Source organism: Notamacropus eugenii, chromosome 2 (assembly GCF_028372415.1).
Source record: "Notamacropus eugenii isolate mMacEug1 chromosome 2, mMacEug1.pri_v2, whole genome shotgun sequence".
Taxonomy (NCBI): Eukaryota; Metazoa; Chordata; class Mammalia; order Diprotodontia; family Macropodidae; genus Notamacropus; species Notamacropus eugenii.
In genome coordinates this window covers 331,203,635-331,229,807 of record NC_092873.1, presented here as the reverse complement: position 1 = coordinate 331,229,807, position 26,173 = coordinate 331,203,635, and the positions used below count along the sequence as shown (strand labels likewise).

The following is a 26,173-nucleotide window of genomic DNA, read 5'->3' as shown; positions in this document are numbered from 1 at the left end:
TATCCATTACGTCATAATGCTTCTCATATAACGTCATCCTATAAACAAATTAGGAGACCTGAAAGGGATGTAAATTTTTTTACTCCTAGTCTCTACTGAGAACTTATTAATATAGCTGAAGAGAAAAAACTTTCACAAACTGAAATAACGGAAGAAAATAACACAAGGCTATAGAAGTAAAAACTAGATTGTATGGATGAAGTAAATGTTACAGTGTGCAGAAAAAAAAAGATTTTCTGACCACCTCCTATCCTTCCTGTGTCATCAATACTCTGAAAGAACTTTTAATAGTCAAGACTGCTTAGAAATGACTGCGATTTGCAAATCACTTTGCAGTCACACATATATACAGGATGTCCTAAAAGTCTCAGTGCAGTTTAGACTTTTGGGACTACGTGTACCTGGATAATAATATTCAATAGCATTATTAAGCATGTTTCAGCTATCAAAAACTTCTCGACTGGAATCACCTCTACATTAAAAAAGAGTCCAGGCTGTTATCACTTGAAATCCTTTTAATTTTTGGAAAATACAATTAAAACATTCACAGCTAAATTACAAAGGATTTCTTTCTCCATCTTCCCACTCCTGGCATTTTGACTGGCTGTCCCCTATGCCTGAAACTCTCTCCCTCCTCATCTTCCCCTCTGGTCCTGCTTAAATCTTAGTGCCTTTCTTGAGATTGTCTCCACTTTATCCATAATTATTTGCATTAGACTGTGAGCTCCTTGAGAGGGATTGGATTGTTTTGCCATTCTTTGCATCCTCATTGCTTCGTACAGTGCCTGCCACATGTCAGGTAATTAATAAATGCTTTTTGACTTGACTAGAGAGAGTTTTTGCCCTTCAAAATTAGGAATAATATTTAAGGAAATAAATAATTTCCATTAAAGTTCTACTACAATGTATCATTGTGATACGAAAGTGACCTTGGGTTCTCAAAACCTATGCCGTGGAATTCAAGCTCTTACAGGTCTTATCCCAGTTGAGAAGGGCTTCCAATAAAGGTACAATGCCAGGCTACATTTCTGACTTTGGAAGACCAATCTAGCTGAATTCATCGACCAAAATGGCTATAGAATGATGAAATTTTTTGGTTACAGCCTCTCATAAAAAACAGTGTAGAAATCACATAATAGCAAGTCTTAACCTTCTTTTGTCTCAAGGACCCCTTTGGGAGTCTGGTGAAGCATAATAGATCAGAATGTTTTTAAATGCAAAAAAAAAAATGCATATGGTCACAAGAAGACAATTATATTGAAATAGTTGTAAAAATATTTTAAAAATAAATTTATGAACTCCGAGTTAAGAATCCATTTCATAATAAGATTGCACACTGTCTTGGGGAGGAAGGGAAGAAAATTTGAAACTTATGGAAGTGATTGTTGAAAACTGAAAACAAATAAATTAATAAATTGGGGGGAAAAAAATTTCACAGAGGGATTTCATTTTGGCCCAAGAAAGGAAGAGTTACAGATGTTATCAAATTATTACCTGTGATACATGGCACACATATATTCTAATCTGTCGTCACTATCCATAGTATATATGATTTACCAACAAAAGCACATATCGGTATTGATTAAAACTAATAAACTCCTTAACTAAAAAAACAAGAAAAAACAAAACCTATACATGAAGCAAAAGGGCTAATTAACACAAAGCATTAAAACAGGATTTCTGAATTCAACAATATTTAAGGACCCACTATATAGAGAGCCAGAGCAATTACCTGGCAGTGTGTGTTCATCCTTTGTGGCTGAAGAAGACCATGCCATCAGAGAAATAATGACATGACTTGCACTTGACTTTTTTTGTTTTGAGTGAGGGAGGGTTGCACAGGTCACCAGTCTCACATCTCCTCCAAAGCCATCTGAATCCAGTGACTAGTTATTTATCAGGATGACTGGAGATGACCCAGGATGAGGCAATTGGGGTTAAGTGATTTGCCCAAGGTTACACAGCTAGTGAGTGTCAAGTGTCTGAGGTGAGATTTGAACTCAAGTACTCCTGACTCCTGCACTGGTGCTCTATCCACTGCACCACCTAGCTGCCCCTTTCCTGGCACAGTAGATAAGACTGCTGACCCTTAAGTTAGGAACAATCATGTTTCTGAGTTCAAATCTGGCCTCAGACACTTACTAGCTGTGTGACCTTGAGCAAGTCACTTCACCCTGTTTGCCTCAGTTTTCTCATCTGTAAAATAAGCTGGAGAAGGAACCACTCTAGTATCTTTGCCCAGAAAACCCCAAATAGGATCATGAAAAGTCAGACAAAATTGAAAAAAGACTGAACAACAAACAACATATATTAGAGGGGAGGGGAGGGAGAGGGGAACAGACCAAAGCAATTCTGTTCATTATTATCTACTACAAGAAAAAAAGCTGGAAAAATATTTTTAAAGAAGTTTTTCCTTAAGAATCTTCCTTATGACCTCCCTTGCAAAACAAAAGAAATGTTTTTTTAAACACTCCAATTTCATTAGTCTTATATGTGGCTTACGTTATTTGCTTAGTAAGCAACAATAAAAACTCAAGAGTGGTCATTAATTTCATTTACCAGGATTTTGGATGGATTCATTATCCTATACTTCAGTAGGAAAAAAAAAAGGAGGAGGGGTGCGCTGCTAATAGTAGACATTAATACATTTCACTTAAATTTTTTTTAGAAGAAACATTTTAAAAGAGTATTTCTTACCAGTTGAAATTCTCGACGTCGGTCATAGGCATGCTGGATACCACTATCTGCCCATAATGCTCTTATTGCAGGAAGGTATTGCAAAAAAACCCGTGTTTCCACCATTCCCTGTGCTGCCATAGCTGATCGAGTGTCAAAGGCCATCATTTTGTCTCCATTGACTTGATTTGAATTATCTCCCCAAGGAATATGAAGCTTCTCTCGAGCGTCTACAAGGACCCTCACACCTTAAAAAATAAATGGGGTGAAGGAAGTTATTAAAACTTAAAAATATTTGTCTGTTTTCTTTAAAATGGCTACTGGTTAAAACTTAACACTGCCTTAAGCTGATCACTTCTACCATCTCCTCTACAAATACCGGAATAACTAAGTTACTCAGACTCATATAGACAAAACTGGGTGTTCACAATAGCATGCATATTACCTTTTATTATAAAGAATTTTGAATCAAATCAAATCTCACAAAATAACCTCTGGAGGAGATAAAAAGTTGAGAAAAATATTCTTATCAAACACTCTTTTTCTTTTAATGGACACTTTAAAGACACTACGGCAGATTCAATTCAACAAACATTTTTATTTTTATTTGAAATTTCAAATCTAATCTAAAAGATACTTATTCAGAGAACAACTAGAATCAGGATCTGAAGCTATCCCATGCTTCCCAAAAATTGGTCAATACCAACATCAAGTCATCTTAGGGCTTCCTGTTAACAAAATGGCAAAGAGTCTTCCCTGAAAAGGAGAGTGACAGACAGAGACAGAGAGAGAGAGTGTTTTAGTGAGGGCTGCTTAAGAGTAACTGACCTTACAGAGACTTCAATTCATAGATCCTAGGCCTAGGTATATAAGAACCAATATTTCAATCACTAAACCTCTGATCCATCTTTGTAGGTATGAACCCAGATTCTAGGGACTCATCTGTAGAATACACAGAAAATGGGCTCATTCAGATGGATAAGACCCAAGAATAGCAGTTCAAAGACACTATTAACCTTCTGAACATTTTTTTTAAAAAATCATTTGAATTGCTCTTGATGACTTATTTAAAGTTAAAAGGATTAGCATCCTCTTACTAATACAGCATCTAAACAATATTTACCTACTTGAGCTTTACTCAATTTCAGATATGAATGTTAAATCCTTTTCCTTCAAAGAATAGAATATAATAAAAAAAAGGGGGGGAGGAATTCTGAGGGACTGAAAGGGAATAGCTTTAGTTTGATTCAATTCAAACAAGGAAGGCTAAGTATATACATAAGGAAGCTAAAGGCTGAGGTATACTAAGGTTTAACTTAACTTTCTTAACCTATTCTTCTGAGAAGAACTTTGGGAAGAAAAAATAACACAAATTGTTTTACTACTTTCAGAAGTAATTCCACTAAGAAATTACTGGCTTTAAAAGACTTTAAATCTGAGACTACTTGAAGTAGCTACTCAGAAATTACATAAATTAAAGGAAATCTCGAAACACCAAAATCAGCAGACTGTAAGCAATAAATGCACTTGATCTCAGTTTTTCATCGCACTTCCTTTATACAAAAAATAGCCATTTTTTTTAAAAAGTCAGCCCAAAAAAGTATTCTATAGGTTGTTTGTTCCGGGGAGGGAACTTAGGACAAACACGCAAAAAAAATTTTTTTTGAACTTAAGTACATAAATCAGCATGGGGAAGCAGGAGAATATGAAACCAGAGGATCCCATCTTTCCCACTTACTGTCTGCAAGACCTTGGGTCAGTTATTTAATCTCCTTGGGCCTCAGTTTTCTTATTTGCAAAGTGGGGCTGGTAAGGGAGAAGGTGATCAAGCGATTTCTAAGGTCTCTTTGCTTTAGATTCTGGTGCTTCTGCTACATAACTGCCAAATCGTTTTATTCAACCTGAAAATATAGTTACATAAAAGAGGGGCAATGGGCCTTAACTTTTTTTTTCCTCATTAGATAAAGCATTCATTAAGCGATTCCTATGTAAGTGCCAACTACCGTGCTAATTCAACTGTGGCTCAGTGGCGTGGCCTGTCCGCACCAAGACACTATGGAAAGCATTTGGGACTGTGAAAATAGCTGGGATGAAAGGGAATAACCACTATTTGGACCTTCTTGGGGGGAATGAAACACCTCTGCCTACAGAAACTAGCTGCCACAAGCACAGACTAAGTCTGACAAGGTAAGACAACCCACAAGAAGCCCCCGCCGGCGGGCACTCGGGGCTCTGGAAGAGCCTCCAACGCAGGCAAACAACAAAGTTTCTCTTTCGCCAGGGCTTTTTACCAAACCTCCAGCACTCAGACTTCGGAACGGGAGGAGGAGGAGGTCAAGGACAGTGGTCAGCGCAAGGAGGGGGAACGCATCGGGTGGGGAGGGTCCGGCGGCAAACGTGGGGCCGAGAGGAGTGTCCGCGCGGTGCCTTCCACTGACAACGCGGGTGGCTCCCCGCCGAGTCACCCCACCCCGCCACACTTCCCTTCCGAGACTAGGCCGGGGAGGGCGGCCTCCACTCGGGAACGTGGGGGGGCGAGACGGCGCCCGGGGAGGTTCCCCTTCCCCTCGGGGGCGGCGCTCGGGGCAAGGTCCCCGGACCCTCCGGGGCCTAGCCGCTGCGGGCTCCATCCCCCCGCGGCCCCGCCCCAGGTCAGCGGGCCCTGGGGCTGACAAGGACCCCCCCAGCCTCTGGGCCCCTCACCTTTGATCACGTTGCTGTAGATGGTGGCGCGGAACTCCTCCCGGGCACGCTGGTCGAAGTCCTGCCCGTGGATGATCCGCATCTGCTTGAGGAAGGTGGACTTGCCGCTCTCGCCGGCGCCCAGCAGCAGGATCTTCACCAACCGCTTCACGTACGTCTTCTCCCGCGACAGGCATTTGTCGATCTCCTTCGACTTGCGCTGCTGCTCGGCCTCGCTGCTGGTCAGCAGGCAGCCCGGGAAGCACACGGACAGCACGGAGCGGGACGGCAGGAAGTCCGCCATCTTACCGCCGCCGCCGCCTCCGCGGCCTCCTCCGCCACCTCCTCAGCCGCCGCCGCCCTCCGCACCTCCGGCGCCCTCCACCTCCTCCTCTGGCGGCGGCCGCCGGCCGGGCACCGCAGCTCGAGAGCAAGGAGCGCGGCCCGAACGTCGGAGAGGGAGGGAACGAAGGCGGGAGGAATCGAGCTGGGCGGGCAGGGTAGGGCAGGGCGGGACGAGGGGGGAGGGGGAAGGGGGAGGAGCCACGGACGCGAGCGCGCACTCCCCACTCTCAGCCTCGTTTCCTCCTGGGCGGGCGACGGTGCCGCGCGTAATGAGTTCCTCCTTTGGCGAGCGCGCGCACCCTCGCGCCTGGGTTCCGCCTCCTCCGCGAGTGATAGAACGCGCAGAGCTTCTCCATTCGTTTCTCCGGGGCCCGTCCCCTCCCCACCTGCCTCTACGGGTCGCGAGCGAGCTCGAGCTAATGGGAGGGGCCGGAGGAGAGGAGCCCGTCACGTGACCTCCACGGGGCTTCAGGCTCCTTTGCGACTCTCCGGTTCCCCTAGAGTGAGGAAGTTTGAAGTTGTGCTGATCTCGTTGCCTCCGTCTGCCATCCTGGCGGGTATTCCAGCGCCCTAGGGAGCGGTTTGCTTGAACCACTCCCTGGGCATTGCGTTCAGTGATAGGTGACGGTCCCCTCTTTCCTGATTCCCACGAAAGTGAACTGGAGGTTCTCGGAAGTGTTGTAGACCCTCAAGGGAAGAATTTTTTTTTTTGGCGGGTGGGATGGGAAGAAATTGACTTAGAGGGGAAATGTGCAAAAATAAAAAAAAACCTAGCCTTATTCTTTATGTCCTTGCGGTGTTGGAGCCCTTGACCTTGGTACTTACCAACCCCATCCCCGCCTGTCTAATTTTTCTCCCCCTTAAGCACAGATTTACTCTCCTAAGATGGTTGGCAGCTGTGTGGGGTGTTACTAGATGTGATTACTAGGCAGCTACTATGTATCCAGATACAAAGAGAGATAAGAAACGCAGACCCGGCCTTGGAGGAGCTGCGTAATAATAGGAGGGACTAGATACAAAATTGCATACGAGATATATACTATGTAACTAAGAGGTCATCACCTGGGGAATGGGGAATGGGGAACGGGGGGATTTTGCTGAAGGCAGAGTCTGAGCAGTCTTTTCGTTGAAGAATTCCCTCAAATTTAGAGTTTTCTCAAATTTCTTTGAGAAAATATGTAGTAGTTCATGAGTGACCCCATTTGGGTTTTTCTAGGCAAAGATACTGGAGTGGTTTGCCATTTCCTTCTCCAGCTCATTTGACAGATGAGAAAATTGAGGGAAACAGGATTCAGTGACTTGCCCAGGGTCACACAGCTAGTAAGTGTCTGAGGTTGGTTTTCGATTTATGTCTTCCCTACTTAAGGCTTGGGGTGCTCTATCCACTGCATCAGTGGGATTTTAACTCTGGCCTTTTACTTCCCTAAGAATGTTTTACATCTAGTGCACAAAGATTACAAGTAGGAGAAGCCTCCATAATGCTAAAATTATTGAGTGGCAGCAACGGGAGGGGTGAGGTCATGGTAAAAATTCCCGTAGACCGGACATTATATAATGCAGACCCTTCCCTACAAGGAAATAGAGAAGCAAACAAGCCGAGGATGGAAGCAGGGAGAAGCTGGTTTTCCTGCCAGGTTATAGAGGATGTGACCTGCCAAGGGACTTTTTTTCCTAACCAAAAAGTCCAGGCTGGACACCTGAAAGTACTTCTGGGAATGGAAACTTGAAGATCACAGCTGTTAGTAGTGAGACTTGTGTGGTGCCAAGGAAGCAGAGTTTTTTTTTAATTTGTCCTTTTCAGCTGTAAATGGAAAAACCATTTTCACTTCTGCTTTGTTTCTGGCCTGGCAACTTAATTCTCATTCATTTGTGTAAGAACAGGAGGACTGCCTTGGTATAAAAATCTGCTGTACTGTAGACGTTGTAAAAAGAGTTTTTGCCTCAATGCTCCATATTCACAATTAGCCAGCAGAACAAGTAGATAGTAAATTTGCAGAGCTGGATGAGCTCTAATCCTAACCTTGAAGTTAAGAGAAACAAGAGAGTGAATTGGTATATTCGCTTCATTCCTTTTGAGAATTCAGCAAACATTTATTAAACATCAACTGTGTACAATATGCTAGGAATACAAAGAAAAAAATGGAACAGGCCTTGAGGAGCTTATATATTCAGTTGGATGATATAACATCACTATAAATACAAATTAGTAAAATAAATAAAATACAAATAATAAAATGAATAAATACAAATAAAACACAAAATAGTAAAATAAAATTTAAAAAAATAGTAAAAGGAAAATTGAGAAGGGATATGCACAGAACCACTGGGGGAATCACAGCAGACTCTACAGGGGAGGTAACACCTGAATTGAGCCTTGAAGGAAGAAAAGGATTATGAGAGGTAGAAATGAGTAAGATTAGCCAAAAGAGAAAGTAATTACAGCCAATGAACCCAATCCATTCTATAAATGCTCATCTAAATCTGCTTTCAGAGAAAAAGGAAGGAGAAAAAGCCTGTAAGTCAGGGAGTTCACATCTTTTCTTTCCTGCCCTATCAAAGTGTGTAGTGTGCATTCAAAAATCAAGGGTAGCTAGGGGGCAGATAGGAGTTCCTGCTGAACCAGTTCATGTTGTTACAAGCCAAGTGTCAGAGGAAGGTGTTCAAAGTCCTCTGCCTAACCTTCTTTCTGAATAAGTTTGACAACCCTGATGATTATTTCTGGAAGGCAGAACTTTGGAGTCAAAATCCAGAACTGGGCTGCCATGTGAATGACTACTCCCAACTATTATCTACATCGTCCTTGAAAAACATCCTTTAAACTGGGTATAAAAGTCAAGCCATGCAAAACTTGGCAAAGAGGTCAAAATAAAAGCGTTAGCATTTTATATTTAAGTGCCTACCATGGTCCACCAAAGGAAATTGAATAGTCAGATAGGAAGAGAACTATGACAGCATTGTCACAAAACTCCAAAGAGAAGAGAATATGGACAAGAGGGAGATCAAAAATTTCTAATGGTAATGAGAGGTCAAGAAGGATGAGCACTGAGAAAAGGCCATCCGATTTGACAACTAAGATATCCCTGGTAACTTCAAGTTTCAGTTGCATGATAAAGTTGGAGAACGTATTCCAAGGGATTGATAGAAGACTGAGAAGAGGGAAAGTGGAGACAAGGAGTGTAGATAGCTTTTTTCAAGGAATTTGGCTACTAAAGAAAAGAGAGCTACAGATTTCCTTGACCTATGATAGGATTAAGTGAGGATTTTTTAAGGACAGGAGAGACCTGAGCATATTTGTAGGCAGCTTGGAATAATGGAGTAGAGAAGGAAAAACTGAATTATGCATGCAACTTTTTACTTATTTTTACTGTTTTCTTTATAATAAGTCAGCAACTAGTTTGGACTAGATCTAACCGTACTATGGAAAATGGGCAGTGGCCTTGGTATGGCAGTCTACTTGCTTCGTTCTGCATGGCAAACAGCTCTATTATAGGACTGGATTATCTCTTCCTAACAGCATGTTACCAAATGGGAGTTAGACATTACCTAAGGTCACCTAGGTCTGGTTATTAATTAACATATATATCTGTATTCTTTAGTAGCTAATAAATACATAGGTAAATGAGGTAGCAACATGTATATGATATGATAAGACAACCAATATGATTGATGAATTCTTTGTGTAATTTGACTAGTATAGATCTAACCTACAACAATGCCCTTTCCTTCCTAAAATCTCAAAATTCATTATAATATAGTCTGTCATATGCCACCTTTGCAAGGTATATACATTATGTGACCTATAATGACTTGACCACTAATGCTGCCACTGTTTTTGCGATCTTGAAGAGGAGAAGTGGAAGGAAATAAACATTTTTATAGACTTACTATGTACTGGGCACTGTGCTAAGCACTTTACAAATACTGTGTCATTTGATCCTCATAATAACCCTGCCAAGTAGGTTTTGTTATTATCCTCTTTTTACAGTTGAGGAAACTGAGGATGGGAGATATTTAGTCACTTGCCCCAGCATCACACAACCAGTTAAGCGTCTAAGGTCAGATTGGAATTTAGGTCTTCTTGACTCAGCCCTGTGCTTCCTCCACTTCACTCTTTGGCTACCTTTAGTCTTGAGAAAGATACCTGAAAATGAGGTTTGGAGATGGTGATGGGAGTGAGAAGAATTGGACTAAATGGGACCAATATCACTTAAAGAATTTGACCTAACTCTCCATGTTAAAATAACAACAACCACACCCCTTGTCCCTCCACCCCCACCCTCCAAACCAGTAACTGAAGACATATAATTGACTGAGCAACCTATAGAAGCTGCATTACTGTTGGTTAGGATGAAGTGATAGGCATAGAAACAAACATTGACATTGGAGCTAATAGAAAAATAAGGAAATTCTACAGTCTTCCCATATCAAATGCCTAATACCCAAGTTCCCGAAGGTGAAGCTTAGGGGCCAGTAGCTAACTTTATTCCTCAAGAGATGGCACAGAGAACCATGTGACAGTTGTGGGTATGAAATCATATGTGTAAAAATACTTTGTAAACTGTTATCTGATACACATATCTATCAACAAGCATTTGGTCAGGTAATGTTATTATTTATGTGTGAAGTAGGGCTTTAATTATCATCTTCAGGCACATGATTCCCAGATATATATATATATATATATATATATATATCCAGTCCTAGTCTCACCTGAGCTCCGGTGTCATATCACTAGCTGCCTGTTGGATATTTTGAAATGAATATCCCATAGGCAATTCAAACTAAAACATATCTAAAACTCCATCTACTGAGATAGCAGTCATAAAGTAGCCAGTACTTTGGATCTTAACTGTGATGGATTATTTTTCTTTAATATTTGCAGTCTTCCCCTGGTCTTGTTCAGTTGTTTCAGTCACATCTGACTCTTCTTGACCCCTTTTGGAGTTTTCTTAGCAACGATAATGAAGTGATTTGTCATTTCATTCTCCAGCTTATTTTCTTGGTGAGGAAACTGAGGCAAACAAGGTTGAATGACTTGCGTGGGTCATAGAGCTGGTAAGTACATGAAGCTGGCTGTAAACTCAGGTCTTCCTAATTCCAGGCCTAGTGTGCTATCCACATTGTCACCTAGCTGCCTTTCTACCAGTATTGTCATCATCTCATAGGATGATAGGATATCAAGATGGCAGGGTACTTGAAGATCAAGGTTAATCCCCTCATTTTAGGAAAGAGAAAACTGAGACCTGTAGAATTAAATCACATAATAGTAGTAATAATATTTATATAGCACTCGAAGGTAAGCACCTTATATGTTATGTTATTTGACTACTCACAACAACTCTCACAACATAAATGAAGTCATGTAATAATAGGAATATTTAACATTTATATAGCACTTTAAGGTTTGCAAAGCACTTCATACATACTTTCTATATGTATTTGACTCTCACAACAACCCTGTGAAGAACATGCTCTTTATTGTTTCTATTTTACAGATAAGGAATCTGAGGCCAAGAGATGTTAAGTGACTTGCCCAGGGTCACACAGCTAATTAAACCAGGATTGGAAATCATGCCTTCCTGTCTTCCAAGTCCAGCACTCTCATGTACCATATCATGTAGCTCAGGATCAGGATTTTAATCCAGGCTCTCTGCTTGGGCAATCCAATATTCTTTCCACCACAAATTAGTTTGTGTTAAGGTATTTGTATCACAACTTAAGCTAATTAGATTTGAAGCTAGAAGCAACATTAGAGGTCATATCCAACCTTCCCATTTCACAGATCATAAAACTAATACCTGGAGAGGCTAAGTGACACAGGTGCCCAAGGTTCCACCGGTACTAGCGGAACTGGTTTTTAAACCCAGTCTAACATTAAGTCTACATCCAGTGCTCTTTTTAGTACCAAAGTCAGGTTGGCAATGTGGTGTGAAGTATGGTAATGTTATTATAATGAATCCTGATGGTGTCATGTCTGCAATAAGTTGTTTGTACTAAAGATTTCATTAAGAATCTAGGCAGTCACAAGGGATTGATTTTAACCAGTGGAAAACATGATTTTAATTATTGGGTTGCTTTTATTTCTACTTTAGAAAAAGGCCCATGAACTACTTACTGTACAACAGCTGTGACCTCAGCTCATTCACAGTCTTTATTGTCTTAAAGATAACCAGAATAATCCATCTAAATCAGCACTTGTGTAATGTACCGTGACCCTGAGAGTAGTCTTAGAACACCAAGTTAAAGTTCAGCTTATGAGGCTGTGTACATTGTGGATAGTTTTCTTCCAAGCACCTCAAAGCACATCTTGAAAACATCTCATTTATTCTCACAATAGTTGGGTAATGTGGGGTTTCGGGGTTTGGACAGTTGGGTGGCATTTGTAATTACAGTTAATCAAAAATGTAAACTAGTTATGATCAAGTCCTATATAAATTTGGGAGGAGTACCCTGTGTGTGCAAGGGAAGAGTATACCTCTGATTTGGGCAGATATTTCTGTGATGACTCTTCTTAATGTACCTACTTAGTAAGTATCCTTTCTAAAGGCTACTGGCTGATCAGTGGGGAGCTTTGAATGGGGCTCATGAGCAGCATACTAGAAACTGCTGCCCAATGGGGTTACCCCTTGAACCCTGAGTAGGTATCCCCTTTGGGGACCTGGGCCTGCCAATTCAAGTAGGACTGGGGAGCTATATGTAAGGAGGAGCTACATATAACATTTAAATGTAAGCCTGCACCTCAAAGCTTAACCACTCCAGTGCCTCCCAATTACCTTAGAATCAAATATAAATGCCTGTGTTTGGTGTTTAAAGCCCTTCACAATTTGGCCCCCACTTTCCAGGCTTATTACATGATATTTTCCTTAGTGTTCACTCTGGGCCTTGCCATTCCTCTTACATAGTACTCCAGTTCCCATCAACAATCCTTTTCACTGACTGTCCCCTGTGCTTGGAATGCACTCCATCCTGCCTTCTATTCTTTAGAATCCCTAGTTTCCTTCAAGGATTGATCCAAGTTATACCTTCTACTGGAAACCTTCTTAATCTTCCTAGCTGAATGTGCCTTCACCAATTTTTCTTGTATCTATTTTGTTCACACACACACACACACACACACACACAGATATGTGCACATGTGGTTTCTTGGCTATATTGTTAGCCCATTTGTTTGGTTTTATATCTCTTGCTACTTACACAGTGATTTGTACACAGTAGGTACTTAATACATTCTTATTCACTGATTAATGAAAGCCAAGTCAGAAACAACTAAGGTCCCTAATTTTACACAAGTGCTTTTTCTCCTATGGCAGAATTTCAAACTGTAGAATCAAAATTCACCCTGTCTTTTAAAGCCCTCTGCGGTTCCCCACGTGCCCAAGAGAAATCTTCCAAAAGTTTTTGTTACATATAGCTCCCCTTCCTTGAGAGCACTGATTAGCATGCGTGGGCCTGCAGCTTCCTTAAACCACTCCCCTGAATGTTTGGCTCAAAATGCAGCATTGCATGCCACAACCTGCAGCCCTTCTCTCTACCTTGGCATTAAATAGCAGTCAACTATATCAGGTCGTGACTGCCGAAAAGGAGTTGTGGCTATCCCAGAAGTGCTGAGGAGTTTTCAGTTTGATCTTTTTGCTAACCCTGGGTAGTCTGGTTCCCAGAGTAAGTAGAGAATGTCACCAACAATTTAATTTTTGCTATTGGTGTGTATGTTAGAGGAAAAGGAAGCATCCAAGATGAAATTCAAGGAAATGCAATAACTAAAGGAGTCAGAATGCACACAGGTTTTCAGAAGAAAGAAAACATACCAAAAGATCACTTTCTTTGAGTTATATCTTTTTCTCAGTGACCTTAAACGTCATCTAGTCCAATCACTCAGGCAAGAAGCCTGAGCCTTGGAGAGATAAAGTGATTTGCCTCAAACTACATAGAACTGGGAGATGAGCCCTAAAAAGAGATGGTAAGGAGAGAAGGGAATAATAGCAAATTTCATACATGTATATACATATATATATAAAGTATGTATGTATATACATATATTTTAAAAGTATGTATGTATAATATGTATATATGTATATGTGTACATCTGTCTCAGTTTATATCAACATTTCTGCCTTTTTTGTGTTTGTTTTTGATTTTTGAGGCAATTGAGGTTAAGTGACTTGCCTAGGGTCACACAGCTGCTAAATATCTAAAGCCAAATTTGAACTCAGGCTCTCCTGACTCCAAGGCCAGTTCTCTATCCAGCTGTTTCCCCCTTTTATTACAAATTAGATAGAACCCTAAGCTTGGTATCTTGGGATCATGAATCATCACTTCTAGTCTATTTTCTGTGTCTTGTGTCATAGAAGACATGCTGGCTGTGCCAGTGAAACCCAAATTCTATGAAATGTACCAAATTGCAAAGGCTTGGATCTGGGTCCAGCATTTACCTGTGTGTCTGTTATGTGAAGACTACTGTGGCTAAGTTCAGAAGTTCCTCTTCAAAAAATTGTACATCAGGTGATAATTTGTTTTGATCATAGCAATTAAAATCCTATGTACTAATATGTAAAGGGTTTGGAAATGCCCACATGTGTGAAATTAGGGCTTTTTTTGAAGAAGTATAATTATTATCTATAAACCATATGTTCCTTGCTAGATGGAAAGATCTTTGACTATAAAGACAGTTGTATATTCATCTTAATATGCTCAGTACTTAGCATAGTACCTTGCACATGGTAGTTAAGGAGGGAATAAATATTGAATTGAACCTAACCAAATAAAATAGATGGTGGTGTCTAGTCCACCTCTAGAAATCTCTAGAGAAGAATAAAATAATATATCTTGGCAGTCTTTTGAATATTTATTTACTATTGTATTAGTAAGGTTTTCCTTATGTCTTGCCTAAACTTCTTGTACTAGAGTTTAAACACATTATTTCTTGCCTTAGTGAAGAGCTGTTCACCCATATGTACCAAGTACCAACTGGTAAATCATTTTCTGCTAGTCAGGCTCTGTCTGATTTTAACTGTGCTAAAGGTCACATCTCTTCCATTTAAAATCTCTTTAAGCCAAAAGGCAAAGAACAAGAATGAAACCACAAAAAGAAAACAATGTTAATGTGACACACTTTAATTGCTCACTAAACAAGGTCAACTCCATAGGAAAGAGAGCAGTATTAATATTCATCTTATAAACAATGAAGCTAGACCCGACCTCACAAGCTTCTGAATTCATAAACTGTGACCCAATCCGTGAAGACTAATACAGTGTGGAAACATACAAGAAGCAGGCTCAAATGTTACTTGTTAAATAACTCATTAGAGAACAAGTAGAATTGGAAAATTGGAAAGGACCTCAACAACCATTTAGTCTAACCCATACATGAAAGGGATTCTCATAATGTACCTAATAAATCATGGTCTAGTTACTTCTTGAAGTCTTTCAGAGGAGGCTTTTCTAAGCAGGGCTTTCTATCTGGGAGCATCTTTTGATTATTTGTAAGTTTTTCTTGACATCATGTTTGATTTTGCCCCTTTTCAATTCTTACTCATTGCTCCAGGTTCTTATCTCTGGGGTCAAACAGATCAAATCGAATCCATTCTTCACATGACAGCCTTTCAAATACTTAAAGACACCAATCTGGTGGCGGAGTAAAAGCAGGGACTTGCTTGAGCTCTCCCCCAACTCCCCCCACATACCTCTAAATAATTATTCTAAACAAATTCTAGAGCTGCAGAATCCACAAAATGACAAAGTGAAACAAGTCTGCAGCCCAAGACAGCCTGGAAGGCCAAAAGGAAGGGTCTATCACACCAGGAAGGGAGTGGAGCACAGACAGGGCTGGAACAGGCCTCAGAGGACTGAATCACTGGTAGCTGTGGTGATTTCCAGACTTTTCAGCCCACAAACACCAAAGAATCTATCAGACATGGGTAAGAGGGAGCACAGGCTGGCCCCACCCCTTGGGAGGCAGAGGTGGCTGTGGCTGCTTCCAGAGATCCAGGCCCACAGATAGAGTGCTGGGATAGAGCAACTAATCAGAGAGTGATTGCAGTGATCTCTTTGTTGGCAGTGAGGCAGGATTCTCTTGCTTTGCCTGTGCTTGGAACTGGGTTGCAGTCCTGGGTGGTGGTCCTGGGATGAGGAGGAGTGCTGGTGTGCTGGAGCTGGTGGTGCAGTGGAGAGGGATGACTCCTCACAGTTCCAAGGCAGAAAAGAGTGCTTGTTGTCACTCACAGACCAGAGCACAGGCCAGGAAAAGAGTAAACACCTCTCCTTTGATCACCATACCTTGGAAGAACTGAAAATTTGCAGGCTCCCAGAAGTACCTCTGAAAACAGCTGCACAAAATCCCTGAAGTTTGGGCCAGACACCCTCCACACTGGAAGCAGAGTTCTACCTTAACGAAGAGCTCAAAAGTCAAATAATTGGCTGGGAAAATGAGCAAACAGCATAAAAACCTCAGACTATAGAATCTTACCTTGGTGACAAAGAAGATCAAAACATACAACCAAAGAAGACAACAAAGTCAAAGCTCCTACATCAAAAGCCTCTTAGAAAAATATGAATTAGTTGCAGGCCATGGAAGAACTCAAAAAGGATTTTGAAAATCAAGTAAGGAAAAATTGGGAAGAGAAATGAGAGTGATGTAAGAAAATCATGAAAAATGAGTCAACAGCTTGCTAAAGGAGACCTCAAAAATACTGAAGAAAATAACACCTTAAGAAATAGACTAATGATAAAAGAGGTCCACAAAGTCAATGAGGAGAAGAGTGCCTTAAAAAGCAGAATTGGCCAAATCAAAAAGGAGGTTCAAAGCCCTCTGAAGAAAATCATTCCTTCAAAATTAGAATGGAACAAATGGAAGCTACTGACTATGACAAATCAAGAAATTATAAAACAGAACCAAAAAAAAAATGAAAAAATAGGAGACAGTGTGAAATATCTCAGTGGAAAAACCATTGATCTGGAAAATAGATACAGGAGAGTTAATTTAAAAATTATTGGTCTACCTGAAAGCCATGATCAAAAAAAGAGCATGGACCTCATCTTTCAAGAAATCATCAAAGAAAATTGTCCTGATATTCTAGAACCAAAGGGTAAAATAGAATTGAAAGAATCTACCAGTTGCCTCTTGAAAGAGATCCCAAAAAGAAAACTCTTAGGAATATTGTAGCCAAATTCCCAAGTTCTCAGATCAAGGAGAAAATATTGCCAACAGCCAGAAAGAAACAATTCAAGTATTGTGGAAACACAATTAGAATGACACAAGATCTAGCAGTTTCTGCATTAAGTGATCATAGGACTTGGAATATGATATTCCAGAGGTCAAAGGAGCTAGAATTAAAACCAAGAATCACCTACCCTATAAAACTGAGTATAATACTTCAAGGAAAAAAGTGGATATTCAATGAAATAGAGGACTTTCAAGCATTCTTGCTGAAAAGACCAGAACTGAATAGAAAATTTGACTTTCAAATGTAAGAATCAAGAGAAACATGAAAAGGTAAACAGGAAAGAGAAATCATAAGGGACTTATTAAAATTGAACTGTTCACATTCCTACATGGAAAGATGATATTTGGAACTCATGAGACTTTTCTCAGTATTAGGGTAGTTGAAGGGAATATATATACACATATATGTGTGTGTACATATATATGTATATATACACACATACATATGTACCCATATACACACACATATATGTATGTGTACGTATATGTATACACACGTATATAGACAGAGGGCACAGGGTGAATTGAATATGAAGGGATGATATCTAAAAAATAAAATTAAGGAGTGAGAGAGGAATATATTGGGAGAAGGAGAAAGGGAAAGATAGAATGGGGGTAAATTATCTCACATAAAAGAGACAAGAGAAAGCATTTACAATGAATGGAAAGAGGGTGCAGGTGACAGGGAACGAGTGAATCTTATTCTCATCAGATTTGGCTTAAGGAGGGAACAACATACACACTCAACTAGGTATCTTACCTACAGGAAAGTAAGGAGGAAGGGGAGAAGAGGTGGGGGATCTTAGAAGGGAGGGCAGACTGGGGGAGGGGGTATTCAGAAACAAACACTTTTGAAAAGGGACAAGGTCAAAGGAGAGAATAGAATAAATGGGAAGTGGGATAGGATAGAGGGAAATATAGTTAGTCTTTCATAACATGACTATTATAGAAATGTTTTGTACAACTACACATGTATAACCTATATTGAATTTCTTGTCTTCTCAATGACAGTGGGTGGGGAGGCAAGAAGAGAGAGAACTTGGACCTCAAAGTTTTAAAAACAAATGTTAGAAATTGTCTTTATATGCAACTGGGAAATAAGATGTACAGGTAATGGGGTATAGAAATCTATCTTATCCTACAAGAAAATGAGGGGGAGGGGGAGAGGGTGATGATAAAGAGGAGGGCACACCGGAAAAAGGGGTAATCAGAATGCATGCCATCTTGGGATGGGGGGAGGAGAGAAATGGTGAGAAAATCTGGAACTCAAAATCTGGTGGAAATGAATGTTGTAGACTAAAATAAATAAATTAATAAAAATATGTTATTAATTTCTAGATAAGTTTTTTAAAATAAAATACTTGATAAAATTAAAAAATTAATAAAATAAGACTTCAGGGGAGTTTAATGTTAATGACAGTTAAAGGTCTTCTCTGCCCATTATTGTGTGTTCATCCTTTGTTGAAGACCATGCCATCAGAGAAATGACATGACTTGCACTTGACTTTGTTTTGAGTGAGGGAGGGCTGTGCAGGTCACCAGCCTCACTTGTCCTCCAGAGCCATCTGAGTCCAGTGACCAGATATTCATCAGGATGACTGGAGATGATCCAGGATGAGGCAATTGGGGTAAAGTGACTTGCCCAAGGTCACACAGCTAATGAGTGTCAAGTGTCTGAGTTGCCCATTAATAGGTCTTAGGTGGAGCCCATTAAGGTAAACTTGATTAGTGGAGGCTTGTTTTGTAGGAAGGCTCACACATTTTGTTAATTTCTAATGAGGCATTAGGTCATGAGGGTCATGATGCCTCTGGCTCTGAGAAGTGTAAATATACTCTGAGGTGAGATCTTGCTTTGGGGATTACTCTTTGGAAGAAGGTTCGTCTTCCAGATGAGATTCTGGGTAGCTGTTAAAGAACCTCCTCCCCCAACCCTTCCACCCCTCCACTTTGAAAACCTAGATGTTGCCCTTCTCTCTCTGGTAACTACATATGTATGTAATGGCCAGACATTTGGATCTATCTATTGATCTGTGATGTATGTATGTTCAGACAGAAGCCCTGCCTATTGGTCTTTATTTTTCTGCTTATGTTTTCTCTGTTGGTATATGTAATTAAAGAAGATTGTTGACCCCTCAAAAGTTGCTTTCCTTTTAGAAAAGCAGTTCTAAGAACCTGTCCTAGCAAGCCATCCTGGATGTGTCAGGGTGCTTTCTGCTATAGGGAGTCCCTGAAGAAAAGTCCCAGGACACTGTTCATGGAGGAAGATTGGCCAAAAGACCTCTGAACCTATGAAGTTGCACACATGTGAAGGGATCTTGAAGAGTAAAGGGGAACAAAGGGGCACTCAGGAGAGATGATAAATAGGAGAAAGTACAGCCTTTTAATGGGAGCCCCCAGAGTCTCAAGGATGTGGGGAGAAAACTAACTTCTCCACATTCCCCTTGGTTCCCAGGCCTGCACCCCTAGAGACTGCTGAATGGACTTCTTTGATGAGATCATTCTCTCTTTGGTTGAGCTGAGATTTTCTCTCTCTCCTAAGTGGAAGAGCCTATTAATTCTTATGAATTCTATCATCTATACCACTCAGTATGATTTTTGCTGTATTGCTTGTTTGGATAAAGGTTTGTTTGCTATAAAAAAAAAAAAAAGATCACGTCTTTCTTGTACCTCTCCCTTCACAGCCCCTCTTTCCCACCCACCTCCCAGTCTTCTCTGTGGGCTAATCATTGCCAGTTACTTCAACCAGTTCTCATATGTCATGCCCTTGACCATCCTGGTCGTTCTGTGAACGCTTTCCAGCTTATCATTGTCCATAAACCATGAACTGAATATAATACTACTGAGGTATGACAAGAGCAGATTATAGTGATACTTTTGCCTTCCTATTCCTGGAAGCTATGCCTCTCTTAATGCCACCAAAGATGGAATTCACGTTTTAGGGTACTATTGAGCTTCTTATCATCCCCTGTCATTTTTCAGTCATGTCTGACTCTTCATGACCCCATTTGGGGTTTCCTTGGCAGAGATACTAGAGCGTTTGCCATTTTCTTCTCCAGCTCATTTTACAGATGAAGAAACTGAGGTAAATAGGTTACAGGACTTGCCCACGGTCACACTGCTGGTTGAGGCCAGACTCCCAGATCTATTTCAGAATAATTGCTACTCTAACCGTGCTTAATACTTCCTATATTTGGGAAGGTTATTTTTTGTACTCAAGGGCAAGACTTTACATTTATCTGTACTGGACTTCATTTTATTAGATTCAGTCCAATACTTTAGCCTGTCAAATTCCTTTTGTATCTTGACTCTCTGTGGAGTACCACACAGGAAACAGTGACATTGGTTTTTGAGTCTGACCATCCAGCTGGTTCTGTATCTATATACTTGTATTATTGACTAATCCACATCTCTCCATCTTTCTCACAAAAATAGTATGAGAAAAACTTTACTAAAATCTAAGTAAACTACATCCATATAATCTGTCTCATCTGTTAGTCTAGTTATCCTGTCCAAAAAAAAAGAAATAAAGTTAGTCTGGCATGACTTGTTCTTGATGAAGGCATGCTTGCACTTTTTAATCACCTCTTCCATTTATACTTGTTTGCTAACCATCTTATTAATGACTCATAGTAGAATTTTCTTAGGAATTGAAGTAAAAGTCACTGGCCTATAGTTTGCAGACTGTTCTCTTTTTTGAAAAATTGGGACAACATTTACCCTTTGATTTTGTGATGTATCTCTATTTCTCAAAGGTATTTAAATTATCATTGGCTGGCTCAGCAATCACAGCTGGCAATTATTTCAGAATGTAATATCACACTCATACTTTCATACTATTGATCTTTAATGCCACTGTTTAACCAGTATCCAAAGAACTGTTTGCTAAGCAGACCATTTAGCCAAAGTCCAGCAATGGTAGGTAGAAGTAATAGCATCAATATAGCAAATAGCAGCAAAGCAAACTTGTGAATCAACAACTCTAATGGTATTCCACTTACATCTTAGCAGACAGTATGTCACTTTTGGTGTTCACTTTGGCATCATTAAACAATAAACATATTCATATGTAATATACTAAAAAGCATATGGGATCTGTATAGTGGAAGATATTATTAAGGTAAGAAAAGTGAAAAAGTAAGCAATTCACAAAAATATAAAATAAATCTAAAAATAAAAAGTTCATGAAAATAGTATTCAAAATTCCAGATGATAACTTCAGCATGAGAGAAAATAAAAATCAACATAACAAGAATTAAAAGTATTTAAAGGGAAATTCCATGATCAAAACTGAGGGAAAGAAGAAAAGTCCTACAAAATTAAAAAGAACATTTAATACCCAGTAATCACCCTTAAAAATAGCTAACATTGGGCTAATATTCAACTTTAAACCTAAACTATAAAGGCAAAAATCAATTAACATAAAATATAAAGGTAAAAATTATGTAACAACATTAAAATTATTATAGTACAGTTATATTTAAAGTGTGCTGCAATAATGCAGGAAATTCTACTTAAACCAAGGAGGAAAAAAAATATCATTTAAAGTCTTAAAAGTAAAGAAGGAAGCTTAAAATGGAAAAAAAACCCAAACCCTCAGGCTCAGCTTCCCACTTGTAAGAAGCAATGGCACTGTGCAGTATTATTGTCACTGTGGGACAAAGGTGGCTACTCAGCCACTGGCTCTTCTTTTACTCCCCTCTGCCAATAAGCAGAGCTTATTGGTTCTACCAGGTTGGCTCAGGGACATTACCACAAGTGTGGCTGGAACCAACAGGACTGATTCCTAAAAGCTGATTGTTAAATTTTTAGTGTGTGAGCATTTATATTGCAGAAATTGACAAACACTACAAATCAGGGCTTGATTTGTTGTTTTGTTGATTGTCTAGATTTAAGAAAGTGATAGAGAAAATGTTAATAATGTGGATTAAATTGCAAAGTTCTTTGCACATATGTTTTTTTTTTCTCCAGAGAGTCAGTTGTTAAACATTTACCATCATAGTATTGGGCACTGCCTTTCCTTTAGTCACTATCTCTCCTCTTCTCCTCCTCCTTCTTTTGCTTCAGAGGCTGGGCTCTTGCTCAAGGACTACCCTCTGATCTATTATAGGTTTTTAGAACAATGAGTTTGCTTTACCCTAGCCAGTAGTGGCCCTCAGTCCACCTGGATCTTTGCTTCTTTTAGTAATACAGTTTATTAATAAAATAATCACAGTGTGGAGCCCTAAAATCAGAAGCAGAACCTGGCCACTAAGGCCAGGCGAGGACTATTTATTAAACTCTTGTTATATTTCAGACTATGTGTTGGGGATACAAATATAAGCAAGGAGAAAGATAGTCCCTGGAAGACAATACACACCAAAGGGGAAATATGAGGGGAAGGGGAACAGGTATGCAGGAGAGGGCCTGGTGCCAAAGATCATAAAGTCAGAAGTGAAGTGAAAAGGGACTGAAAGATGGTTAATCTAGGCCTCTCTCAAGAGTGGAGGCCCAAAGAGGAACTCATCCGTGGGAGGAGAGGTATGGTTTGGCAGAAGGATGTTCCAGGGTAAGAAGGTCTATTTGTTTCCTGACCTATTTAAATTATTGTGTATTCAATCTCATCACTGGTGCTTTCCTCATTTTTTTACTCAGTTAAAGACATACTCAACTCAAAAGCAATTAAGATCAAATCTTATCTTCATCTAGAGATAGCCAGCTTTGTTACCATTGAAAACAACAAATAAACAATTTAAAAAGAAATTTAAGCTCTGGATTTAAATGGTTGTCTTTTTGAATTGAAAGGGAGGAGGAAAAAGGAAAGAAGGCACTTTTACCAATCACTTGTTTTCTTGACCAGGTAAATGTTCACCAATGACAAGGCATGTCCCATGCTCTGGCTACCCCCTGTGGGTGTCTATGGTGAACAAAGACAAGCCTGAGCACACTCAATAACAGTCTTCTCCACCTGTGTAACTATCCACCATTCTGTATGTCTGCAGCCTCATGAGTGTGATGAAATAAACTCTAATCTGCTTATGAGAGCTGATTGCTAAATTTTCAGTGTGAGCACTTATGCCTCAGAAATCAGCAAATTAGGAATCAAGGCTTAATTTGTTGTTTTGTTGATTATCTAGACTCAAGAAAGTGATGGAGAAAATATTAACACTGATAAAAGTGTGTCATGTATACAATTTTCTCCCAGAGAGCCAGTTGTTAAGCATTTACCAGCACACCCCTGCCCAAGCTATACATAAGCAAAAAAAAAAACCCCAAAACCAGAAAACCAAAAAAGGTAGCATATGCCAAGATCTCAAAAGAGGTGGTATTGACAATAGAGGCCTTAGAACTTCAGGAGAAGATTAAATCCCAGAAGGATTCACTGAAGGTAAAGTTTAAGCTGGATCTTGAACAACTGATATGATTTAGGTAAATAGGAAAGGGAAAGTTATTTCAGGCATAAAAATACCCAAATTTCAGAATGAGCACTTCTTGGGAACAATGAATAGAACATTTTCATTGGAACAGAGGATTTAAGTAGGAGTTAGTAGTGGGAGATAAAGCTTGGAGCCAGATTGCGATAGGCCTTTACTACGGGGTTTAAAAATTAGGATTTTATTTTACAGCAATAGAAAGCAACTGGCAGGTCTTGTAATAGATTAATGTATGCATAATTTAGGGGCAGCCAGGTGGTGCAGTGGATAGAGTGCTGGACCTGGATGAGTTCAGTTCAGGCTTCAGATATTTGCTAGCTGTGTGAATCTGGGCAGGTCACTTAACCCTGTTTGCCTCAGTGCCTCATTTATCAAATGAGCTGGAGGAGAGCACTCCAGTAGCAACAGTAGCAACTCCAGTTGAACTGCAGCGAAAAATGCAGAATTGTGTTTCAGGCAGATTTTCAATGCGCAGAGTGGATTTGAAAGGAAAGAATATGTAGCTAGGAAGATAGGCAACTAGATGGCAAAATGCTTAAAGTGAAAAACTTAATCATTGAGTTCAAATCTTGCTTGAGACATGTATTAATTATATGAACTGGGGCAAGTTACTGACTTCCCTGTGTTTGTTTCCTTATCTGTAAAATGGGGATGACAATAGCATCCTCCTTACAAGGTTGTTGTGAGGACCAAATGAAGTAATATATGTGTAGCACTTGGCAGACCTTGAATGCTAGCTATGATCCAGAGTGGGTGATAGGGAGAATAATAGCAGGATAAGTGCCAAAAGCTTTAATTGCTAGGGAGAGACTGACAGGGCATCATGACTGATGGGATATGAGGAATAAAGATGAGACCATAAGAGGAATAAGTCAGTGACTCAGAGTTGACATTGTTGGGGTGTCTGGAAAAAGGATGTTTCCACTGATAGAAATAGAGAATTTCAGAGAGACTTTAGAAGCAGATTCACTGAAATAGATGATCTCTGGGTATAATATACTCCTCCCTGTGTTTATTTGTGTACTTAGGGATGTTTTGCCTCCAAAATTTATAATTTATAATATTCACCCCACCCTCTGATTCACACCAGAACCCTGGACTTTACACTTGGCTTCTGTGTTTGTTTTAAAAAAAAAAAGCTGAGTTCCAATCAGCTTTTTAAGGCACTATATTCAATCATAGAAAACAACCTCTGCCCTGCTTCCTTCTATCTAGATAAAGAGCACTTTGCACTCTTAGAAGCCAGGAGAAAAAAAATAAAACACTCTGGACCCAGATCACTATGCTATTTCTAAGCAGCTTTAAATTGCCATCATCTGTCCCAGAAAGTATTATGAGATCCAGAACTCTGTCCTATCAATGAATATTCACTTTTCTGGAATGGCTTTTCTGCCATGATAAAGGAGAAAAAGCAAGAGAGCCATTTCTTTGCCTTTCAGGCATCCTGAGTCATTGGGAATCATGAATCACTGGGTGCAGGTGGCCAAGGTCAAGAGGAAGCCTTGTGACCATTAGCTAGTGCCACACCCAGATATGACCAAAGAACAGGGGCAATAAGTGGAGGCTAAGATGAGTAGTACTGCTTATTTTTGCTAGGCAAACATGAGAAACTATGTGTAAACAATTTAAGATGTATAAAGTGATATACAAACGTGTGGTGGTGTATTTTGAGTATACCATTTTTGCCATCAAAAGTATTTAATATACATTCTGCTATACGAAATGGGCTGATCAGATGTAGCCCTGTCCTCTAAAAGCCTATCCAGGACCTTTCATTTTTTGATCTGGGCTCTCTATTGATGGCTCAGGTCTGTGTAGCAGAAAGGCCAGCATTAGAACTCATGGTTCTACAGTAATTTTGCCAAGATGCTCTTAGGTTTTCTGCAGCATAAATTCGCTAAGGTTTGGCAGACCAACAAGCAGAGGCCTAAGCAGGCATTTCCTTCCAACATTAGCCCAGCACAAGTAGGCTCCTCTGGGTCAAGCTTGATCTATCTTCAGACTACACCAAGGGATATAGTTTGTGTAAACACACAGACATTGCTAGTGCATTGTGTAAACAGAGATTATCACTCACTACAACATTTCCTTTTGGGAGTCTTCTCCAACTTGATCTTTGATTTCTTTTTCTCTTATCTACTTGAGCTTCCTACTGCCTTATAAGGAAGTAAGTAAAATCAGTTTTCTGGAATTGTCTTGTCCTCTTGTCTGTGGACTAAGCCACTGTCCCTTGCAGTAGAATTGACATCAGAGTAGAATAGTCTATTTCACATATATGAAGAAATTTTGAAATTCTTTTTTAGTGAATGCCTTCCTAAAGATTTATGTCCTTAAGAAGCTAGCATGTGTTAAAATACAATGGGGGATAGAAGAATTGCATAAGGATGATCGTCAAAATCACAGAAGGAGTAGATACAGAGATGGGAAATCAATATATTAAAGAAAGTTAAAAAGTAGAATTTTCACTTTATTTCCCCTTTACGTGGTGTGAAGTTTTCTTCAGTGAAATTAGAGGAGCAGCTTTCCATTGATTGGTAGTTTGTATATACATATATACATATGTATATATAAAAAACAAGTTTACCAGCACTGAGATAGTCAAGGCAAAAAACAGGTCTAAGGAGTGTAACTCTTTGGCAGAAGAGAAAAGACAAACCTGATTTGTGAAGGGACTTCTCTTTGCCTTTCCCTTTGCATCTCTATCAAAAGGCAGTGGATGGTAGTAGAGAATAAATTCCTCTCCCTTTCTTTTTCCTACACTGGGCATAGCACTTTGCACGGAAGGTATCCATCCGTTAGTAGGCATTACACTCAGAGAGACAGTCAATGAAAGAAGCTCCAG

At 39.8% G+C, this 26,173-nt stretch overlaps 1 protein-coding gene across 1 annotated transcript in view; it reads right to left on the bottom strand.

Moving 5' to 3' along the window:
• Window positions 1–5,982, bottom strand: part of GNA13 (G protein subunit alpha 13) — a 63,183-nt gene extending 57,201 nt beyond the window's left edge. Inside the window, exons 1-2 of the mRNA XM_072645492.1 lie at window positions 5,380–5,982; window positions 2,698–2,924 (exon numbers count right to left, since the gene is read on the bottom strand). Of these exons, the coding sequence (XP_072501593.1) occupies window positions 2,698–2,924; window positions 5,380–5,662 (510 nt within the window). The 5' untranslated portion in view covers window positions 5,663–5,982. The remainder of the gene's footprint in view (window positions 1–2,697; window positions 2,925–5,379) is intronic.
• Window positions 5,983–26,173: the final 20,191 nt, after the last annotated feature.